The sequence below is a fragment of the Argiope bruennichi genome, chromosome 7 (genome assembly GCF_947563725.1).
Source record: "Argiope bruennichi chromosome 7, qqArgBrue1.1, whole genome shotgun sequence".
Lineage (NCBI taxonomy): Eukaryota > Metazoa > Arthropoda > Arachnida > Araneae > Araneidae > Argiope > Argiope bruennichi.
The window spans coordinates 127,840,702-127,862,226 of NC_079157.1; the positions used below are offsets into that span (position 1 = coordinate 127,840,702).

Genomic DNA, 21,525 nt, shown 5'->3' on the forward strand with positions numbered 1-21,525 from the left:
ATGCGACCATCCCTCTTATTTTTTAATCAATGTCGGATCTAGACTCTAAATAGTCTGCATTATATGACCTCTGGGAATAATGGCTTTAGCTGATCTACATACCTCAAATACCTCATACCATATTTCTCAAACAAATTTTATGGTCCGTTTTTTCATAAGTGGTCAGTTTAGTTAATCGTTACAATGCATTTTCAACGTAATCTACATATTATAACATTTTAAACCAGTTTTTATTACTTCTTTTATTTCAGCAACCTTGCGAAAATAAGCATGTTTTTATTTATTTTGTCTCATGGCTATGTGGCTTCTACGCTTATATCATAATCTTATTTCAGCAGGCAAATCGTTGTCTATAAATACTGTAATAACAAAGCGAAGATAATGAATCTAATCAATGATTGTAAACCTTATTGAGAATGGAATAAAACAAACGAGGATTCCTGAATTTGTTACAAATTTTATCTCAATAATTCCGACTAGTCGTTTTTATTTAAAAACGTCCCGCTATATATTTTGTTTTTAATACAGTTTTGATTCTGAAATCAAACAAAGGACTCTGTTGAAAAAAATAATTTTCAGTTTTTGAAACCTTTAATAAGATAATTCCACTAAGGAAAATTATCATTAACCGGCAATGAAATTGTTTTGCTGTTATCTCTTAAAACTGCAGACTTGTCAATGAGTTAAGATTATTTCTTGTAGCTAAAACTTTTGCAGATTAGTTCATAGTTGGATTCCAATATCTGGTCTTCATATTCTTCGAGACGTGCCCCAGAGTTGGCCATGTGATAATGAGCGGGCAATGATCACTTTCAGAAGTTGAATATAAAACTCAGCAGTCTGAATGAAAGAAATGAAGAAGAATATGAGAAATTAAGAGATCAAAACAACTTAGCTGATCTAGTACAAGCAGCTTAGATAAGTGTTAAGGAGAACAAAACTGAAAACAGTCATTATTTAGGTGAGATGATTTTCCTGATACCTAAAGAAGATGATGAAGATAGAAATCACCGAAAACGAAAATAGTTACGAAAAAAAAATCAAATAATTTTTCACGTTTTCTGTATTCTGTTCTTTAGGATTTGTCTGTTTGTGGTTTATTGGTACATACGTGGTTATACGCAAACAAGCAAACGGTAGAATCAAATAAATAATAAAGCATTTATTGAAATATAAAAGCAAAAGTATCAGCCTAAAAATACATAAAATATGGCAATGGAAAAAATCAATGTGTAATGTTAAGAAATTTTAGTATCTGGAAATGAAAATACAGTGTAAAAATGACGAAACTATAAAGCAATGTAATAAATGTAGAACAAAAAAAAAGTAAAAAATGCTAAATGCAAGCAATAATGAAATTGCCTGCAGAGCACAGAAAATGGCACCCAACTCAACAGTAAATATGGATCTATCGCTCGCTTAGTTTATTATTTGGTGAACCATCCACAGAATCAGAAGTATACCCGCTATTTCTTAACTTAAAATTCAGAATTAAGGAAAAAATAAATAAATGCACAAATTAAATCTTCTCCTTAGAAAATGACAGTACGACACACATCAGTCGTGTTCTTATAAGTGTTCTCGTAATCGGAAAATTGTAAACAATAATCGTTACAAACATATAATTGAGAATTGCACAGAAATGTTCCTCGCGGTTGTTTTGCACGTGAACGTAAATTTACCTCACTGTGAAGACCGTGTCTCAGAAAGAGGCACGATACCACAACCAACATATTTATTTGATTGCAAGTCATCCGTGCAAATTGGTACAATAGATGAAAACCGATAGTGGAGATATGAAAACAGCTGCTGGAAGACAACATGAGCAGTTAATGATTTATCAAGTCGCCTGAAGGCAAAATCTCGGATATCACAGGGAGGAAAAGAGTTCACTTCAAAAGTACTATCTTCACCCTAAGATGTTCTGAAGAGCATTTTAAAAATGTTTAATGTTTCCTCAAGCTTCTTCTACAAGTATAGAATATAAGGAAAGTGAGCTTTCGATAGAAAGCCATTCCAGAAACTGTATTGTTTTACATAAACCTTGTTTTTACATAAACCTTTTAGTTGAGCATACAACTTAAGTTGACGTTGTTTTCCAATAAAAGATTATATTTTTTGATTTGTTAACCATATCTTTATATCCCCTAGCAAGCGAGTTCTAAGTATAGTAACATGGAGGTGAGCAGGTGATATCTCCCGAATATCATTTTGTTTTAAGAATTGCCTCATCTCAACAATCTTAATTTCGTTTTAGTCTGTTTCTCATCCATTCTTCAGTAATCTCAAGCAACTCTTCAATAACTTTTGTGGGAATATATAAAAGAAAGCGGGAGGTATATTCTCACATATAACATCAGTAATAACTGAAATAGTAACTATTGCTTATAGATTAAATAATTGTGCAGTACTTACGTAATTCTGGAAGGTAACATATATTGGCATATTTTTAACATTATCAATATATTTCATATTTTGGGTATTCAAATTATTTTAATCTTTTCTTTATTAAAAACTTGAAAGTGAAAGAGTTCATTACAGGATAGCTATGCACTGGGGCCCCGCGATTGAGGTGCGCCCCAACATGATCAAGAATTAAAGTAATGTTCTGAATATTAATAGTCGAATGGAAAGAAGAGAGAGAGAAATTTAACTAGAATAATAGATGGGTTTGGAAGTATTTGAAGTTTACAGATATATTACAGTTTAATGCAAGTGTGTAACATATAAACATAAAATGCGGTCATTTACATCAATCACTAAGTTAAATTGCATGTATTACTTTGATAATTCATACTATAAAATGTTTGATATAATTAGATCTAATCATGTCCATGCCAAAAATGCATCCCTCTGGGTGTCAAGACTCGGCTTCAAAAAAGAAAATTAGTAGAAAAGCTAAATTTCAAAAATCATAAGTATATCCGCTTTCCTGTCTACGAAGTAATTCTGGCAATGAAATTGCTTCGAATTCAGAAGTTGCAATCTAAGCTTCAACTAGCGAAGAAAGTTCCGTACAAACTACACAATCTTGCAATAAAAGTGTAGAAACTAAAAAATTTTGAAGAACCATATATTAATACAAATATGATTGAATCAGAAAATAACGACGGAAATGGCAATAGCAAATATGAGCAGATGAATATAAGTGATTCAGGTTTATGACCAAGCATTATAACTGATAAGTTTAAAATGTTTTGTGTTAAAAAACATACCTATACAACAAAAAGGAGTTGTTGCTAAAAATGCTGAAAGTAGATTATTTTCCACTGCTTACTACTTCTTTAATAAAGTACCCAAATGGTGAAATGTAGATTCGCAGCTGGTTGATTTATTCACAAATGTAAGACTCGATATTTTGTTTATTTTTACATTATTTAAAAGAAGAAATAAAAAATATACACGCTTTATAAGTGTCTGTAATAACTGGAGAAAGTTATCAATTGTAATTCAAGATCATAAGCTTCTATTTGTCTCTTAATTCATTTATTGCTTGGAAAGAAATTATTAAAACGGCTAAATTTATGTTCGCCTATTGATAAATCAAATCAAGTGAATATGAATAAGGAAACGGAACACTTAAATTATTATTTCAAAGAATTTTTGTTGTGATTCTATTTTTAGCATGTAATAAATAATCTTCCACTTTGAGGAAACCATGAAATAATAGGATTGCCTAAAAAGGGAAATTTTTTAAGGTTAATCGAATTATTAAGTAAGTACGACTTTGTGCTTATGGATCATACAAACAGAATAAAAAAAATTCCGAAAATAGAATTGTGCATGATTTTAGCACATACATTACAAGAACAAATTATTTCTTGCATTAGGAAATGAAGTTCTTAACAAAATTAAAGACGATACAAAAGTATCTACGTATTACAGTTCCAAATGGATTCTACTTCTGATAATTCCAATAAAAAACAAAGTAATTAGGTATGTAAATTTTGAAAGGAAAAGATTAAGTATAAATGAGTCATTTATAGAATTTATTGAAGTAACTAATGTGACTGGAGAAGGACTAGCAAAAGTTGTATTGGAAATATTAAGTGAGATTTACTTAGTTATTATGGATTGTAGTGGACTCGCATGTGACAATGGTAGCAACATGAAAGGGAAATTTAAAGGTGTACAGTCTAAAATAATTACTCTAAATCTTCATGCAATTTATGTGCCTTGCCTATGACACTCTATTAATTTGTAAATTTGTGATGCCGCTTCCAGCAGTATGTATCGTAATTTCTTTTGGATATTGCAACGTTTATATTGCTTATTTTCTACATCTACAGAAAGAGGGGAAATTCTATAAAAGTATTTAAACATTACTCTTAAATTATTATGTGACACTCGTTGGGAAACCAAAATAGATACGATTAAAGCAGTGCATATAAAGTTTGAACACACTTGTAATGTCCTACAAGAATTTATTGATGCAAATAACAATAATACGGCAATATCCAAAGCAAAAAGTCTATTGAATTCAATACAAGAAATGGCATTTATTTTATGTTTAATAGTATGGTTTACAATATTGTCCAAAATTAGCAGTATCAATGAACTATTTTAAGTAAAAACAGTTGTTCTCGATTGGGCTTTTAATATAGTCAATAAAATTGAAACTGAAATCCAAAATTTAAGAATTTTAACTGAATTTTAGACGAAACAATAGCGGCAGCACGTAATTTGAATCTTTCAGAATATTTTACTGAAAAACGATTTCGAAAAAGAGAAAAGTTATATTTCGAAGAAGGTGAAGATGAAATTATAGAGAACCCGGTTGTAACTGATACTGTTATTATACAGATAGATTTAAAAGTATTTCCAACTAATCACTAATATAAAAATTTTAAAAAAAACATGAATTAGAAAAAATATTTTAAAAACTTTGCAACGTTTTATAATAGCGATGCATATGAAAACCTAATACAAATAATTGTCTTACTACGGGATATGATTTTAAATGAAAGGGATGCAAATAACGCTCAACACATATTGCAATTTATACTAATTAATAATTATAATGATTTATTTCTTAATGTATTAACTGTGTTAAAACTTTTCTTTACACTGACAGTATAATAAATGCAGAGCGCTCTTTCAGGAAATCAAAATCAATAAAGATTTGTCTTCTGTGAAGCATGTGTGCATAACGCTTAATTGCACTTGCACTAAGCATCGAAAAAGAAATTGCGAAAACTTGTAATTTTCTTGAAATAATTAATAGCATGAACAAACACAAGCATTAAATAAACATGCAATAGCAATATGTGTTCGTATATGTATTTTTTTTTTTTTTTTACTTTTGGAAAAATTTAGGGCTTTAAATGGTTTCTTGCACCCGAGCCCCTTCATAGAGAAGGCCGGCTCTGCTCAACAGCAACAAATATATCGTTTGTCTCACCTCCGACTCACTGGAGGGAGAGTAATGTGATGAAACTTATAAGCCAGATAACAAGCTCGGGACACAGGTGTAAGGTGACCATTCGTACTGATTTTACCAGAACAGTACTGGTTTTCAGGGCATAAGTCCTGGTTAGTCATTAAACAAAACCAGTACACGAAAAGTACTGATTTTAGATTAGAAAACATTAAAACAAAAAAAGTAATAAAATAAAAATAATAAAAATAGAACTGGCAACCCTGATAATTCCATGTGATATCGTCAGGTGTCGCATGAGCAGGACCGCCACGACGTCATACAAGACTGTGGTGGTCTGATATACTAACTACTGAGATGTACCTACCTTATTATTATCATGGCGGCAAAACGACGAAAGTGCGTATTTAATGATGATTTAAAATTAAAATATACATTTATTAAAGAAAGCAATAATATTGATCCTAGTGAAGTGAAAAATGTAGAAGTATGTTTTCTATTGCAAATAGTGGAAAAAGCGACATTGAAAACCACATAAAACAGTTAAACACAAACGAGCAGTGTCAGCAGCAATTGTATGTTCGAGTATAACATCATATTTTAAGAAAAAAGAATTTGAAACTGCCGAGAAGAAAATAGCTGCAGCTGAAAGGTTTGTGGGCATATCATACATTTATGCATAATCAATCTTTTCGATCAATGGACTGTACCTGTAAACTTATTAAGGCATGTTTCGATGCTAAATTAACATGCTCTGGGACCAAATGCGAAGCTATAATCACCGATGTACTTGTCCCTTATGCAAATCAAATATTGGCTGAAGATTTGAGAAACGTAAGTTTTATATCAGTGTATTCAGACGCCTCAAATCTCAAAGAAATTAAACTTATTCCTTTACTTGTCAGATATTTTTTTATACAAGAATGGAATACAGGTAAAAATTATTGAAGTAAAGGATTTGCCAGGAGAAACGTCTGACATAGTTACCGAATATATTGTAGAGGTCTTAAAAAAACATAATTTAGAAAGCAAGATATTAGGGTTTTGTGCCGACAACACCAACACTAACTTTGGAGGCATGCGAAGAGCCGGAAAAATAATATTTTTACCAAGCTAAAAGCTATTTTGGACGGACGGGAGCTTGTGGGAATTGGTTGCTCAGCGCATATTTCAAACAATTCTATACAAACCGCGGCGGACTGTCTTCCAATCGATATACAAACTTTAATTACCAAGATTTACTCTTATTTTTACATTTATACTGTGCGCGTCAGTGAATTAAAAGAATTTTGTAATTTTGTAGACATAGAATATAAAAAACTTTTGGGTTACAGTGCTACGAGGTGATTAGCGTTACGACCAGCTATTGAGCGCGTGTTGGAAATATTTCCTGCATTAAAATCATATTTTGCGTCTAATGAAAAAACTCCGACAATTATTAAAAATTATTTTGAGAATCCCGAAACCGAATCTTGGCTTTTCATTCTCCATAATGTGTCGTCAATGTTTCATAACACAGTTTTAAAGATAGAAGGACAGGATATTTGTATGTTGGAAACAAATATAATTTATAAGGACCTTAAAACCAAAATTGCTGACAGGATAGCAAGTGTGTTTCTGCCCCTGCAAGTTCGACAAAATTTAAAAAAGCTAGAAGAAGACGGCTTAGTTAAGTCGAATATTTTCAAAGAAAAAGTGGTGGAATTTTACAGTACATGTTTTCAGTATCTGGAAGACTGGAAAGGCCATTTTGAGGGAATCGAGAAGTTTAATTGGATTACATTAAACATGAAACCTACGCATCAAATGGTTCAAGTATGCAGTGACTATTTAATTCAACATTATCCGGAAATAAATTTAATTGAAGATGAGCTCTTTGATGAAATCTGTTTCATTCAGCGCTACACCACAGATGAGAAACTTGGGCATTGGAAACAAAATTGTGTTTCGGTATCAGATAGGTGGATTGAAATTTTTAAAGCCTTTAAAGAAAATGATGTGTAATATTGGTAAATTGGTAAAGTATTGCCTCTGTATGCCAGGAGCTAATGCACCGACCGAACGGGTTTTTTCTTTATTAAACAACATCTGGACTAGCGAAAAAACCCAATTGAAAATGGAAACTTTGAAATCCTTGTTGATTGTCAAAAATAATTTTAATGCAACCTGTATGGAATTCTATGAAAATATACAGGAAAACTAAAATTTATTAAAAGCAATTCATTCATGAGAAAAATATATATAAAAAAAAACTAAATTAAATAATTCCTTATGTTTTATTATGTTATTATATTAGGTATGGCTTATCATGTTATGTTATGTTTATTATGTTTTATTTTTATATTGTAAAATCATATTTTAGTTTTCACATTTCTTGCGTTTAAATAAACGCAACATTTTTTGATATCTAAAAGTTTTTTATTTACTTAGGTATACAGGTTGGCCGTTGGGTGAATTTTTGATAAAAATTTATAAAATTTGGGCGTGGCTGGTCAAAGTTCATGTTGTCCTGGTTTCAGGTAAAAAAAAAATGGTCACCTTACAGGTGATTACTTTTGTCTAGTGGTCTTGTTACTAGGCTACAAACCCCAACGTTGCGAGTTCCATCCTACCCAATACAACTTCCTTAAATTCAATTTCGCTTTCTATCTGAATTTTTTTAACATTTTTTAAAACTTTTTTGGTAATGAAAGATATAAAAACTCTATAATTATTGAATTTCTTTTGCTTCCCTTTTCCGCAATTACATTTGAAAAAAAATTGTAGCAACTCCCAAATATAACACAATGAAATGACTTCTATTTTTTTTTTTTTTTTTTTTTTTCCGTTTAAGTGTCTGAATACTTTTTTCACGTGATTGTACAAGATAACCCTAAATAATCAGACTAACAAATTTGTCCATGGAATTTATTATAAAATAGATAAAAAAGAAGATGATGCCTATTAGCACAAGATATTGTACGTTATCTCCACGATGTTCTTCGATATTCTGGATATCGAAATCAAACATTATTTTGTGCTAATATTGATTCATTTTTTAAAAGTATGAATCTATAGTATTTAAATGAATATTTATAATTTAAAAAATAATTTATAGTAAGAATGATGATTGATGAAATAATGTTATTGGTGTAGATCTTTTTTAGAAGAAGTAAACTTCTCAACTTTCTTTTGTTTACATTTGAAGCTACAAGTAAAAGTTAAAACGTGTTTTGATCATCTTTCATGCATTAAATAGAATTTGTACTAAAGTAATATTAAGCAATATGTCGAAAACGAAAAAAAGAGAAAAAGTCGTGAAAGATAGACCACTTAGTAAAGCTTCGCACAGTTTAAATCCTGGTAAATATAATTATTTATTTATTCGCCTATAAAGAATTTTACAGTGTACATATGAGCATTAATAATATTTATATAATCGCTGAACAGTGCACAGTATTTATTATGTATTTACGAATCAGATTGATTTTAATTTTGAAGAAACGAACTATATATTTTAAACTTTTTTGATAAATGTATTGTAGATTTTTTGCTTCGTCCATAAAATAATCACAGTTCAAAATATTCAGATTTAAAAGATACTGTCATCATTATTTGATTCGATTTTAAACATTTTTCTTTGACATGTAAACATATTTATTTATTAGTTCTTTTTTTATTGATTTGAAAAAATAGATATTCCATAATTTTCCCCTTTTAGCATATGTAATATTTTATGAATGTATGAATGACAACGCGTGTTTCATCGAACTGGATTTTACAAAAACGTACGAGAAAAATTTGCTAAAATGAAGCATTTCAAAATGTATATTTATTATTCATAATAAGAAATTTTATGATTTTGATGTAAAATTATTAGGGGAGAGTGGCTCACCTTGGGACGCTTTTTTTCTTTTTTTTCTCAAAATTTTTTATATTGATGAATTATTTTCAAATTTTTACCTTGTATTTGTTTAACCTTTGCCTACATTATTTAACAGCTTTTAATCTTTAATCCATTATAGAAAATTAAAAAAAAAATATTTAGTAAACTTGTACTTTGTCCCAAGGTGTACTACCTGGTGGCTCACCTTGGGACAGCTGAAAAACAGATATGAAAAGATCAATAATTGAATTACATTACACCTGAAATTGTTTATTCGAGAAAAGAAAAGTATATAAAGTGATAAATATAACCAATTAGAAATTAATATTTCCTAATTTTGTTAAGAAAGCTTTTTATTAGTTGAACACACAAAAAAATTAACAAATTTTATATTTAATTGTAATTAATTGTTGGAAATCAAATACCAAACCCAAAGAACATTCGGTACTTTGCTTTGGTTCTTTAAGTTTTAATAAAATGTCATTTGAGTTTACATAAGATTTGTCCTCTTTTTCAGGATAAATAAATGTCAATGATTGATTTAGTCGTCTCAAAAAAGATAACTCATATTCATCGCCATCAATTCTTTCCATGTGACCTATGAAAGCAACAACAGACCTTTTACCAGCAAATTTGGCAACAACAAAATCACCAACATTTAATTTTTTTTCATCCGTAGTTTCATCTAAACTGTACACATCATCATCACTGTCATCATTACATAAATCACTAATCACTGGCTTTCTTCCAGTTGTATTACTTCCTACCAATTCTGAGAGTATAAAATCTTCATCTTCACTACTGCTACTAATGATCAACTGAAGCTGTTTTTTAATCCTTTTTTTCGCTTTCATATTCATACATTCTTTCTCTTTTACTTGAGTGTTCTTTTCATTATTAGTGATAGCATCTTCAATTGCTTTTTTTTCAGGAGAGTCCGTATATATAGCTGATCTTCCTCTTTTTCTTCCTCGGTTACTTGCCTTTTGAGGTGCTGCCTCTTGATAAAACTTTTGCAGCAGCTTTCTGAATATTGTTACCACGAACTGTTTCGTTTTTCTGGTATTCTTTATTTCTAATCCTTGCCATTGTTAAGCCTAATGAGTTCCTAAAAGTAGAAATAATAACTATTAATAAACACAGATTATGTAGATTAAATAAAAAATATTTTAAATATAATATATTTTTGTAAAAATATTTGAAATAAAAGTTAGGTAGTCACATCTTGTGTCCCAAGGTGGACCACTTCCCCCTGTCCCAAGGTGGACCATTCACACACAATGAAATTTTAGAATGACATGCTGTTAGATTTAGCATCAGAACAATAATTGCACATGAGTTTTATAGAGAAAGCTTTAAATTTCATTATAGTACCTTTTATTTCAAAATATTTTCATTAAAAATCTACCTAACTACTTATCAAAGTTTTACATGAAAGTTACTAGACATGTTCTCAAAATAAAAATCTTAATAAATTCTTACCTGCTGTATCAATGGAATCAAAACACATCTGAAGATTTGACTGTGCTGCCGTCTATCTGCATTTATAAAAGCTAAGCATTAATTTAAAATCTAGGGCAAAAAATAAAGCTGTCCCGAGGTGTACTGTGTCCCAAGGTGAGCCACTCTCCCCTAAATAGCATCTTAAAAGGTATGTGAAATGAGCGGTGAATTTTTAATTATACATTTAAAAGACTTAGTTTTATAGTAAGCTTCTTCTAGTATAGATACTACTTTCTATGATTTTTGACTCATTAAAGGAAAATTTGCATCTACATCCAGAAAAGGACAATCTTGTGTAAATTTTGCCCCGCCTCTGTATTATTAAGAGCACTGAGATTCTGGAGTATTTCTTTCATTTAGATAGCATTTTTCTCATTCTAAAGACCTGAACTAAGATTCAAAAAGCTAATATTAACATTCAGTTACTTTTATAAATTTAAACTTTTCAAAAAATTGAAATCTTCTATTGTTTTTTGTCCTAAAACAGGAAAACTATAATAGTCTTTATTTTATCTAAACCATCATTCTATTCCATCATAACTTCTGAAAATAATTTTTTCACCATTTTAAAATTTAAGAAAATTATTTTTTTATTAATACTAATTAAATAGTTTTGCAAGTTTTTGCTAAATTTTGGCATTTTTTATAAATATTTTTTTGTTTAATTTTCAACGGTAAATTAAATTATTTCTCCTAAATTAAAATCATTTTCATTGTTTTTTCTAATATTCAATTGTGAGATTTTCTTTCATTATTGAATATTAAAGATAAAGGTTTCTGTTAATATCTGTGTTTACTTATCAAATAAGAATTGAATTTAGAAGGTAGGGTGGACCAGATATTTACATTTTTAATAGTTCTGTGATATCACGAGATTGCTCCCTATTAGAAAGGTTCATGTATACAATAAGCAGAACTTAAACACGACATTTATGATAACAAAACTTTAATGTCAGAAAATTTGATGGAATCATAAACATGAAGTTATATCTAAACAATTTATCTGAAATGAAATATAACCAATAACCACCTGAGGCTGTTAGTATATAATATTAGATAAAAGTTTCGTGTAGTTAAATCAAATAGAAGGAAGGAAAAAAAATATCTTTTATCGATTGGATCTGTTTTGTTGCAATATCTAAAAAAATTAGATAATTTCACTTTACACAAATGAAGAGGTATACCTTAAACAAACGAGAGAAAAAAACCCCGCTGTTATATAGAAAAAATTTTTCCACTCTGTGTAAAATTTGCATCTTTGAAAAATTTTCCATTCTATGATATAAATATTTTGGAGTGGCCATGAAAATTGTTGCTTTCAGTTTGTTTCATGCTATACAAAACCTATGTTTTCTACTGTATCTATAAAAGAAGTAAAACAAACAAAAAAAAACATGCTTGATCTTTTATAATAAATTCCACCACATTATCACCACTTTACAGGAGTTTGTAAAGAGTTTGAGAGCTTGAAATGTATAGGCAGAAAATAACTGTTAAAATGATGTTTCAAAAGACTATGTGATTGCTTTATTCAAAACTTTTAATGTAGAGACGATTTAAATCTATTTTTTTATTATCAAATAGAAGTTCATTTGAAAACCCTTAGATATTTAGTTCTATTCTTAGATATTAGTAAGTTTATTCATTTATAAAAGTGCCTGCTAGTATTGTTGAAAATGTTGATATTAAAGAGAGACTCTTTTATAATGATAGTATTATTATAAATTCATGCCATGAAAATAAATATAAACTTACCTTTCATGTATTTATTTATTTATTCTAGATAGGGAAAAAAGACCCAATGGAAGAACAAAGTCGACAATCAATAGGCTGTTGATGTACAAAAATTATAAACCTAAAAGGTAATTCATATTCTGGAAAGTTCAAATTTATTACTTTTTATCTTAAATAAATACATTAAAAATGTTTATACTATATTTTATATGTGATAATTTATTTAATAAAATATTTTTTATTAACAACTAACTATTGAAACTATACAAAAATGACTCCTTGTCCCAAAATAAAGGTATTGCTATTAATATAATATTGCTTTTTTGCTCATTGGTGTTAAAAGAGATTTACAGTAACATATTTTCAATACATGCCATGTCAATGAGCACCAATTTTAGCAATAAAAATGAAGGTTCTGTAAAGTGCAAGAATTGTGGTTCTATCTTTATTAGGAACTGAGACATTTCATATGTTGTTTTAGTGGTTTGTGATGAGCGAGAATAGAACCTGGGACCTTGTGGAATCGCAGTCCAGTAACATAACCATTATACCCCAACAATTGTTCGGGTAGAAGAGCTGTTAACTGGCTTATATGCTATTTACCACAATGTCTTGCCTTATCAGAAGACTATATAAAGTGAGGCAGTCACATAAGGAAACATTTTTTTTTTTTTTTTTTTTGTATGCTGATCACAGATTGAGTTTTCTAATTATTTTCATTGGAGACGATTACTGTTTCTCAATCAATGCCAAAACACATTATGTGTCTCCACAAGCACACATGATTATTATCTGTGTACTTGTGTTGTTAGTATATAAAAGTGCTGTATTTTGTATACATTTTGGTTGTGTTTTTATAAGGTGACCATTCGTACTGATTTTACCAGTACAGTACTGCTTTTCAGGGCATAAGTCCTGGTTAGTCATTAAACAAAACCAGTACACGAAAAGTACTGATTTTAGATTAGAAAACATTAAAACAAAAAAAGTAATAAAATTAAAATAATAAAATTAAAACTGGCAACCCTGATAATTCCATGTGATATCGTCAGGTGTCGCATGAGCAGGACCGCCACAAGATAGGTGGATTGAAATTTTTAAAGCCTTTAAAGAAAATGATGTGTCCAGTAATATTGGCAAATTGGTAGAGTATTGCCTCTGTATGCCAGGAACTAATGCACCGACCGAACGGGATTTTTCTTTATTAAACAACATCTGGACTAGCGAGAAAACCCAATTGAAAGTGGAAACTTTGAAATCCTTGTTGATTGTCAAAAATAATTTAAATGCAACCTGTATGGAATTCTATGAAATTATACAGGAAAACAAAAATTTGTTAAAAGCAATTCATTCCTCAGAAAAATATAAAAAAACAAACTAAATTAAATAACTCCGTATGTTTTATTATGTTATTATATTAGGTATGGCTTATCATGTTATGTTTATTATGTTTTATTTTTATATTGTAAAATCATATTTTAGTTTTCACATTTCTTGTGTTTAAATAAACGCAACATTTTTTGATATCTAAAACTTTTTTATTTACTTTGGTATACAGGTTGGCCGTTGGGTGAATTTTTGATAAAAATTTATAAAATCTGGGCGTGACTGGTCAAAATTCATGTTGTCCTGGTTTCAGATTTTAAAAAAATGGTCACCTTAGTTTTTATCGCTTGTCCTTTTTGTTTCTTCAAGTTTTTGTTGAATTAAGCATCTCCTTCCTTTATCCAGCATATTAGACTTCTTTCATCAGATGATTTCCATAGCATTGATGTCAGAATTGGAATTCTGAAACATACAATTTTGACTACTTTTCAAATGAAGATTCTAAGAATGTTAATCTGATTACTTTGTTAGTTTAAAGAAATTTGTTGTATCTGGACTGCAGTGTAATAGAAAGCAAATAGAAAGAATTTAATCCAAGCTGAAACAGAAGAAATGAAATAATTTGTTTGGTTAAGAAAGTGATATGTTATGAAAGATATGTCAAAAGTTAGCAGAACATATATTTTTTTAACAACACAGAACAGAAACATACATGTGAGCAATAATTATGCAATATTATTGCTCATTATTAAGATGGAATTTTATTATCGGAGAGGGTAGTCACTTTTGCTACATGTACTTGAATTGCATGAGCATTGGTTGCATCTGGGTGTTAGAAATGAAGAAAGATCACCCCCTCTCAATGTGAGCATGCTCACATATCCAATATTTAGCAATATTATTATAGATAAACAATGTAACAGTTCAAAATACTTAAACATAATTAATTAATTGCACATGATTTTCAAACATGCATAAAGTTTTAATGAAATAAGAGATTAATTTAAAATGTCAGTTCCCATTTTAGATATTAGAAAGCTTAACAGGAGTTTTTCCATTTTCTAGAGCATCATGAATTATATGGTGCCTTATATCAATATCATTGGTTTTGCTATGGAATAAAGAATTTTTAGCTAGTTTTATGGTACTATGATTGTCCATATTAATAGTAATATGTTCGTATAAAATCCTAAAACTACTTAAATAGTTCTTTATGTAAGTGTAAATTTTCTTTTCAGCTATCTGATAATAACATCTTTTCTGACTTGATAGAGCTAAGAACCCCATTTTCTCCCCCCCCCCTTTCCCCTGGAACTCCCATGATATGAAACATTGTTGCTTTACATAAAGCAATAGCCTGCATAAAAGCTTTCGTTTTCTTGGCCCAGATATGAGTCAAACTAGCCATAAGCAATTTTATCATTGATTTAAACAACTAATCTGAAATTAATCATGAAAAGGGCTTAAATTTGAAAATCATTTTTAAGCATCTAAAAGTGCTTAATTTTTAATAAAGGTCCTTAAAAAGTGCTTAATTTCCTCAAAAACTGCAAATAAAACTTGTTGAGGAGTGCCAACATGTATTAAAATTAAATATCTTTTTTTTTCCCATACCCTTCTTTTTTCAACAAGGTGCATTGTTGTTTATTGAAATATTGGGAAGGTTATCCCGAAGAAGCAGTAGAAAATGCATATTATTTCATACTTGTTGTGACTTCGAAAAATATTCGATCATAAGTAGAATTCAAAGAGGGTGAAGTATTGCTTTTGTTATGTCTGATAAATGTATGCTTAGTATTTTTATGTCTTGTTAAAGAAAAATATGCAGATTTATCCTATAGACTGAAAATATGAATACAGCAAGATGAATTTGGTGCCCTAAAATACTTATAGTGAAGCATGTTTAGTTCGTTACACATTTGTTCATTGTTCGCGTTAATATTTCATCTTGGTGTAATGTCTTGTACAACTTATTAAAGGTTTTCATTATATAATGTATATTGAATTCTTACTCATTGTGTCAGTTATTGTGTAAAATTCGAATATGATGAGAATTTAACTAGAAGCCATAGACTCAATGCTCGTGATTTCTTTCATGGTGTTTTTTTTAATGTTCTTGTCCTTTTGAATATTATTATTTGTTGGACCAATCTCGACAAATTTGATTTTTAGTATGTATAAAAATCTACTAGTTCTGGTACTTAAAATTTCAAAAAAGAATTTACAAGAAAAAATATTTTCAAAGCTTTTATTTTTGCTTTTTCTCTTTTTTGTAACTCATACAGATATATATTGTTTCTCATTGAAATCTCTCTACTCTTAGAGACTTGTAATGTTTGACAAATCATTGAAGTTAGGAACGTGAAATGTGACAGGAAGTTGCTTCTGAAATATTAAAAAATTAATAAGAACACATTTAAAAAAATTTAAATTAGAAATTTTATTAAAATATAAAAATACAATTTATTTCCGCCATATCTTTAAAGACATATTATTGAATAAAAAATATTTTAAAATCTTTTTGAAGGTTTAGAAAGGTTGTTTGAGTTCCAATTTCACTTAAGTCAATGCTTTTTCTTACTTCATTTTTTTTTTAGTTTTAATAATTTTTAACAAATTAATGTTGAACTAAATTGGTAATAAAGATTTTTTTAAATAAAATTCAAAATAATGTCATTTCTTCATTGAATTGTTGAGTCACTTTAAACATGTTAATGTTATGAATTTAAAAAAAAAATAAGGCTTTCTTTACTTTTCAAATTCAATTTAGAATTTTCAAACAAAATTCAAAATTTTAAAGCAATTCATTGAATAAGATTCTTCACTTGATAAGTATTCTGAAATTTTAAGGCAATGTAGTAATTAGTCTTGCACTACCTTCAAAAATTACTACTTAAAAGATGTATTAATTGTTATTTTTTTATTATTTTTTTTTTTTTATTTTCATTTGAATTGTAACTACAGAGCTGTTACTTAGTGAATTTGATTCCTTTATTTATGAAAAATAGGAATTGTGAAATCATTTCATTTCTTCTTTAAATATATAATCACATTTTTCTTACTTTTTAAAAACTAAAGTAATGAGATTTTATTTATTTTTGCATACAGGTTAAAAAGCAGGTTTTTCTTAGATTTTCGAAATATGAAACATTTAAAAAAGCCCTTTACTAAACATCAGAATTAAAAAGTGATCAAACAATTTTTTTTTTTATTATTTTCTATTAAAAAATTTGATCTGAAAAATTTAGTTGGAACATTAAGTTATTCTGTCTGCAGTCAATTTCTTGCAGTTTTGCCAATCTTATGATGGTAGCTGTCTTGGTATACTTTCACTCTTAACTTTATAATGCGGCAAATAAGATGTTCTAAATTGCAAAATATGGTGAGTTAGAGCAGGAGGAAATTTTAATTTACATCCCAGCCATGTCGAATTTTATTTGTTGCAGCATATATATAAAAATCAAATACAAAATTTTTGGTCATGCTATATGCATCTTTATCAATGCCAATGTAAAATCAGAATTGATGTATCCATCCAAATTAACTCATAATTTGTTAATTTAAAAAAAAATGTTGAAAAAGAAGCCAAATTTTTATTGTTAACCTTATAAAAAAGTAAAAAATTTAATTTGGTTAAATCTTGATTTAATTTTTTGATAATGATAAAACTATGATCATTTTTATTTTTGTCAAAACCAAATAAGTTTTACAATAGACGGTTCTGCAGTGTTAAAGAAATAAATATTAAAATTATTATGTTATTGCAGAAATAATGTAAAACTCTTATTATAAATCAGAGAACATTTTTTTGGAGCAAAGCGCTTAAAAAGTACTTAATTTTTGAAGCATTTTCTCACTATGCACCCTAATCACCCACTGTATTATATTTGCTAAGTTCATTATTGATATATATATATATTGATTAGGATAAGGAGCAGTATCTAGAAAATGATAAGGTGTAGCCTCTGATATTGATATTAATACCATTTTTTTCTTCTTTGCATAACTTTCTAATAATGAGGCTAGAAATTTATCTTTGCTGTTGTATCATATAATATATAGAAATTAATATTTAAATGGAATTATTGCTGCTAAAATTCCCAATTCCTCTTCAAAAATTTTGTAATCATAATCTATGCAATAGGAAACATCTAACAGAAAAATTATAGAATCTTACTTCTGAAAAGAGTGTCCATTTATGATATCATATGGTATTCTTTCCTTAAACAGAATACTTGAATTATTATGATATCAATAATTTAATATTTCAGAGATCGAAGAGGAAAAATTGTTAAACCTGCGCCATTTCAGAGTAGACTTTCATCTGGATCTGTTGCTAGAGTAGCTCCGAATCAAAAATGGTTTGGTGAGTTTATTCTTATATATATTATTTAGTTTTAATTTTACAACAGATTATATTATATTTGCCATATTAAAATGGTGAAAAAGACATTTTCTTGATATTCAGAATAAATATTACTTACCATTCAAATAATCATTTTTATGAATGGATTATAAAAATTTCCTTTCTTTGGGAGTTTCATAATACTATTTGCATATATGTACATTTATTCTTACAACTCAAACATTCATTTGTATGAATTACTTTCTTTAACATGAAAATACCTGCAATTCTGAGTTCTGAAAATAATGTAATAAGAAAGGAAATTAATTTTTATTTAATATAGATTTTGAAAAACCAATGGGAAAATGTTTTAGAGGAAGGCCTAAAAGTACATGGATTCATTATGTTAATATGCATTATTAATTAATTTAATTTGAAATTTAATGTAGAATAGGACAAAATGATTGAGAAAAAACTCGAATGAACAGGTCAGAACCATTTTAGGTAATTGAACTGTTAAATAATGATAAGGGCTAGAGGAAGGGGATAATGCACATTTGAGTCTTTTTTTATTCAGATTTTATTTATTTAAAAATTAAATCTTATTTTGATGCTTTTGTCATTTTTCATCAATAACTTCTAAAATAATTATCTCATAAAATTGATTTTTACTCACCATTTTAAGGGTACTGAACAATCGCAAACAGTGCTCATGTTCATTGCTGAATTGCTAAATAAATCACCAGAGATGTCACATTAATGCATTGATCATATTGCCAATGACATGCAGTAAATTCCAAAATTCTCCTGTAGCATGTATTAATATACAAATGCCTGATATTGGTTTAAATTTTTTATGATGTTTAGCTTAATTATTATAATTTTTTAATTACCAAGGCCTAAGGCCATTCAAAGAGAAATTTACATACTCCCCATGTAAGATGGAAAGGAGAAAAGCAAGCAATGAGGTTTAAGGGTTGAGGATATTTTATGATTCACCCATTACCATTTTGAAAAGTTTATCTATTGATAACTTCGTAGCATGTTTTACAACTAATTTTTAGATTTTTTTCTTTAATTTTTTAACGGAACTTAAACAATTTCAATTAGGATACTAGTAATTAGAATGGAACGAATGTTGAAACATTAAAAAAAAAAAAAAAATTAAATGTTTAGCCAACACTAAATTTTATTTTATAAATGTAGAATATATGAAACATTTTCCGTTTACAAGTTTAAGTTGATATTTGTGGAATAGCAATAGAGAACTGTATTCATTTATAATTAATGCACCTACTGTCAAGTTTTGAAATGTGAAATTTGATGATATTTTATTCATAATTAATTCTTAATGCATTTTTGATTTGCAATTAATTGCTTCATCCAAAAAAAAAGTGTAATCTTAAAGTTTGGGTATTTATGATTTCCATAATAAATGTAGATGTTAGCTTCTTAAAATCTAGTTCATAGTAAAGAATAAACTTGTTTCAGAAAATTGCATTCCATATCTTAATTATAACAAAATATATAATTTCATCACTTGCTGAAAAACATTGAGTGCATGAAAATATAAGTAAAGCTGGATAAAGTAAAAGTGCTCTGTATTACAGGCACAAGCTGTATTAAGTTGATGTTTTTGTAGGAATAATAATAAAAATGTAGTTAATAATAGAAAATTAGTGGAATACAAATTATACAGTCAAACAAACATTTAATGAATTAAAAAAAGTTTTTCAATTTTTTTTGTTGAAAATCTGCTACAAATCTTTTTTTAAATGCATTTAAATTTAATTTTTTAATCATAGTCATTTGTTTGAATCTTCAATTTTACCCATTGACTTGTTGAAAAGTGAGCACTCAGTTTAGTGAAAAATTTCAACTGAAAATTATTTCATCAAATAGCATTAATTTTTAACTATTAGTATGAAGCGTAACAATAATGACTAATATAAGCAATTGAATAATAAATTAGATGGCTACACTTGCTTGCTGGCAAAAATGGCTAGCTAATAGTAAAAGAAAATGCACATATGTGTGTGTGTTGGAATTTTACAAGATATGCTGCTTATCCTACAGCTGTCAGATTAGCTGAAATATACTCAATGAAGAGATTTTCTTTTAAAGATTTTAATTAATTAAAAATTAAGCAAGATTTTGTCATTTTTCTGTGATGACTTCCAAATATATTATCACAATTTTTTTTTTTTTTTACAATGTTCAAATTACAGTTCACAAATTTCTTAAATTATCTTTTTAATTATATCAATTTATTTGTCATCTAATTTTTACTGAACTTTACATATTTAAAAAAAAAATTATGTAATTTTCCAATAGTATGCTTTTATTTTTGCAATGAAATTTAAGCTATTATCATTTTACATTGTTTTAATATCAGATATTTATTTGTGTGATTTTCTTCTGTTGCTTAGAGCAAAAGGGGAAAAAAAAGTTTCTGTTTAATATCTTTGTAGTTTATTTGAGGAATAAGAATGTGAAGTTACACTACCATGAAAGTTAGAAGATATATTAAGTAGACAACTGCTTTTCTAATTGCACTATGATCTAATGGGTCTTAACTTCAATAGGAAAGTCCATTTATATAATAAATAAAACAAATCTGATTCTATTAAAATAATACAACTATAGTACATATTATAATTTGACGTTTAATTTTTTTGAAAGAATAAGCATCAAAGTACATAAGACACTTAATGGAAATTAAGTGCTACAAGTAATTCTTGAAGAACAAGTTGCTTGCCAAAGGCAACTGATATAAAATAAAATTTATTCAGATTCTTTACTATTCTCAAATCTATTGCTATAGGAAATACAAAAGTTATAGGACAAAATGCTCTACAAAGATTTCAAGACGAATTGGGAAAAGCACTGAAAGATCCTTACCAAGTTGTGATGAGACAGACTAAGCTTCCAATTACCCTATTGAATGAAAGTGCAAAAGTGAGTGGAATTGTTCCTGAGAATTTTTTATTTTTATGTAAGAGTTATATTTTATTAAATGTAAAATTTTGTATGTTCTAAAGGGAGCTAATTGATTAGGTACAGAAGTGAAATGTTTCGATGTATTTTAAGGCTAAAAAAATCATTTTCAAACTATTTGCATTATATTTTATGAATGCAAACTTTCCAACATCAATGAATATGCAGTTTAACATGTATATTTTTTTTATAAGAATCTTTCTTTTTTCCTTAAAAAATATCAAATTCTGGTTATTTGAAACACATTTTTGTATTTATTAAAAAAATTCATGTTAACTTACATTTCTTAGTTTATTAGTTGATTCTATTTTTTATTTTTTAATCAGTAATTTTTTATATGTATTATTGTTAAATGAAATAGATTATATAAGAAAATTG

General features: G+C 28.1%; 1 protein-coding gene across 1 annotated transcript in view; it reads left to right on the forward strand.

The window, feature by feature from the left end:
• Positions 1–8,542: 8,542 nt before the first annotated feature.
• Positions 8,543–21,525, forward strand: part of LOC129974978 (uncharacterized) — a 35,646-nt gene continuing 22,663 nt past the window's right edge. The window contains exons 1-4 of the mRNA XM_056087812.1: positions 8,543–8,719; positions 12,529–12,607; positions 18,077–18,171; positions 20,975–21,108. Coding sequence (XP_055943787.1) covers positions 8,644–8,719; positions 12,529–12,607; positions 18,077–18,171; positions 20,975–21,108 — 384 coding nt within the window. The 5' untranslated portion in view covers positions 8,543–8,643. The remainder of the gene's footprint in view (positions 8,720–12,528; positions 12,608–18,076; positions 18,172–20,974; positions 21,109–21,525) is intronic.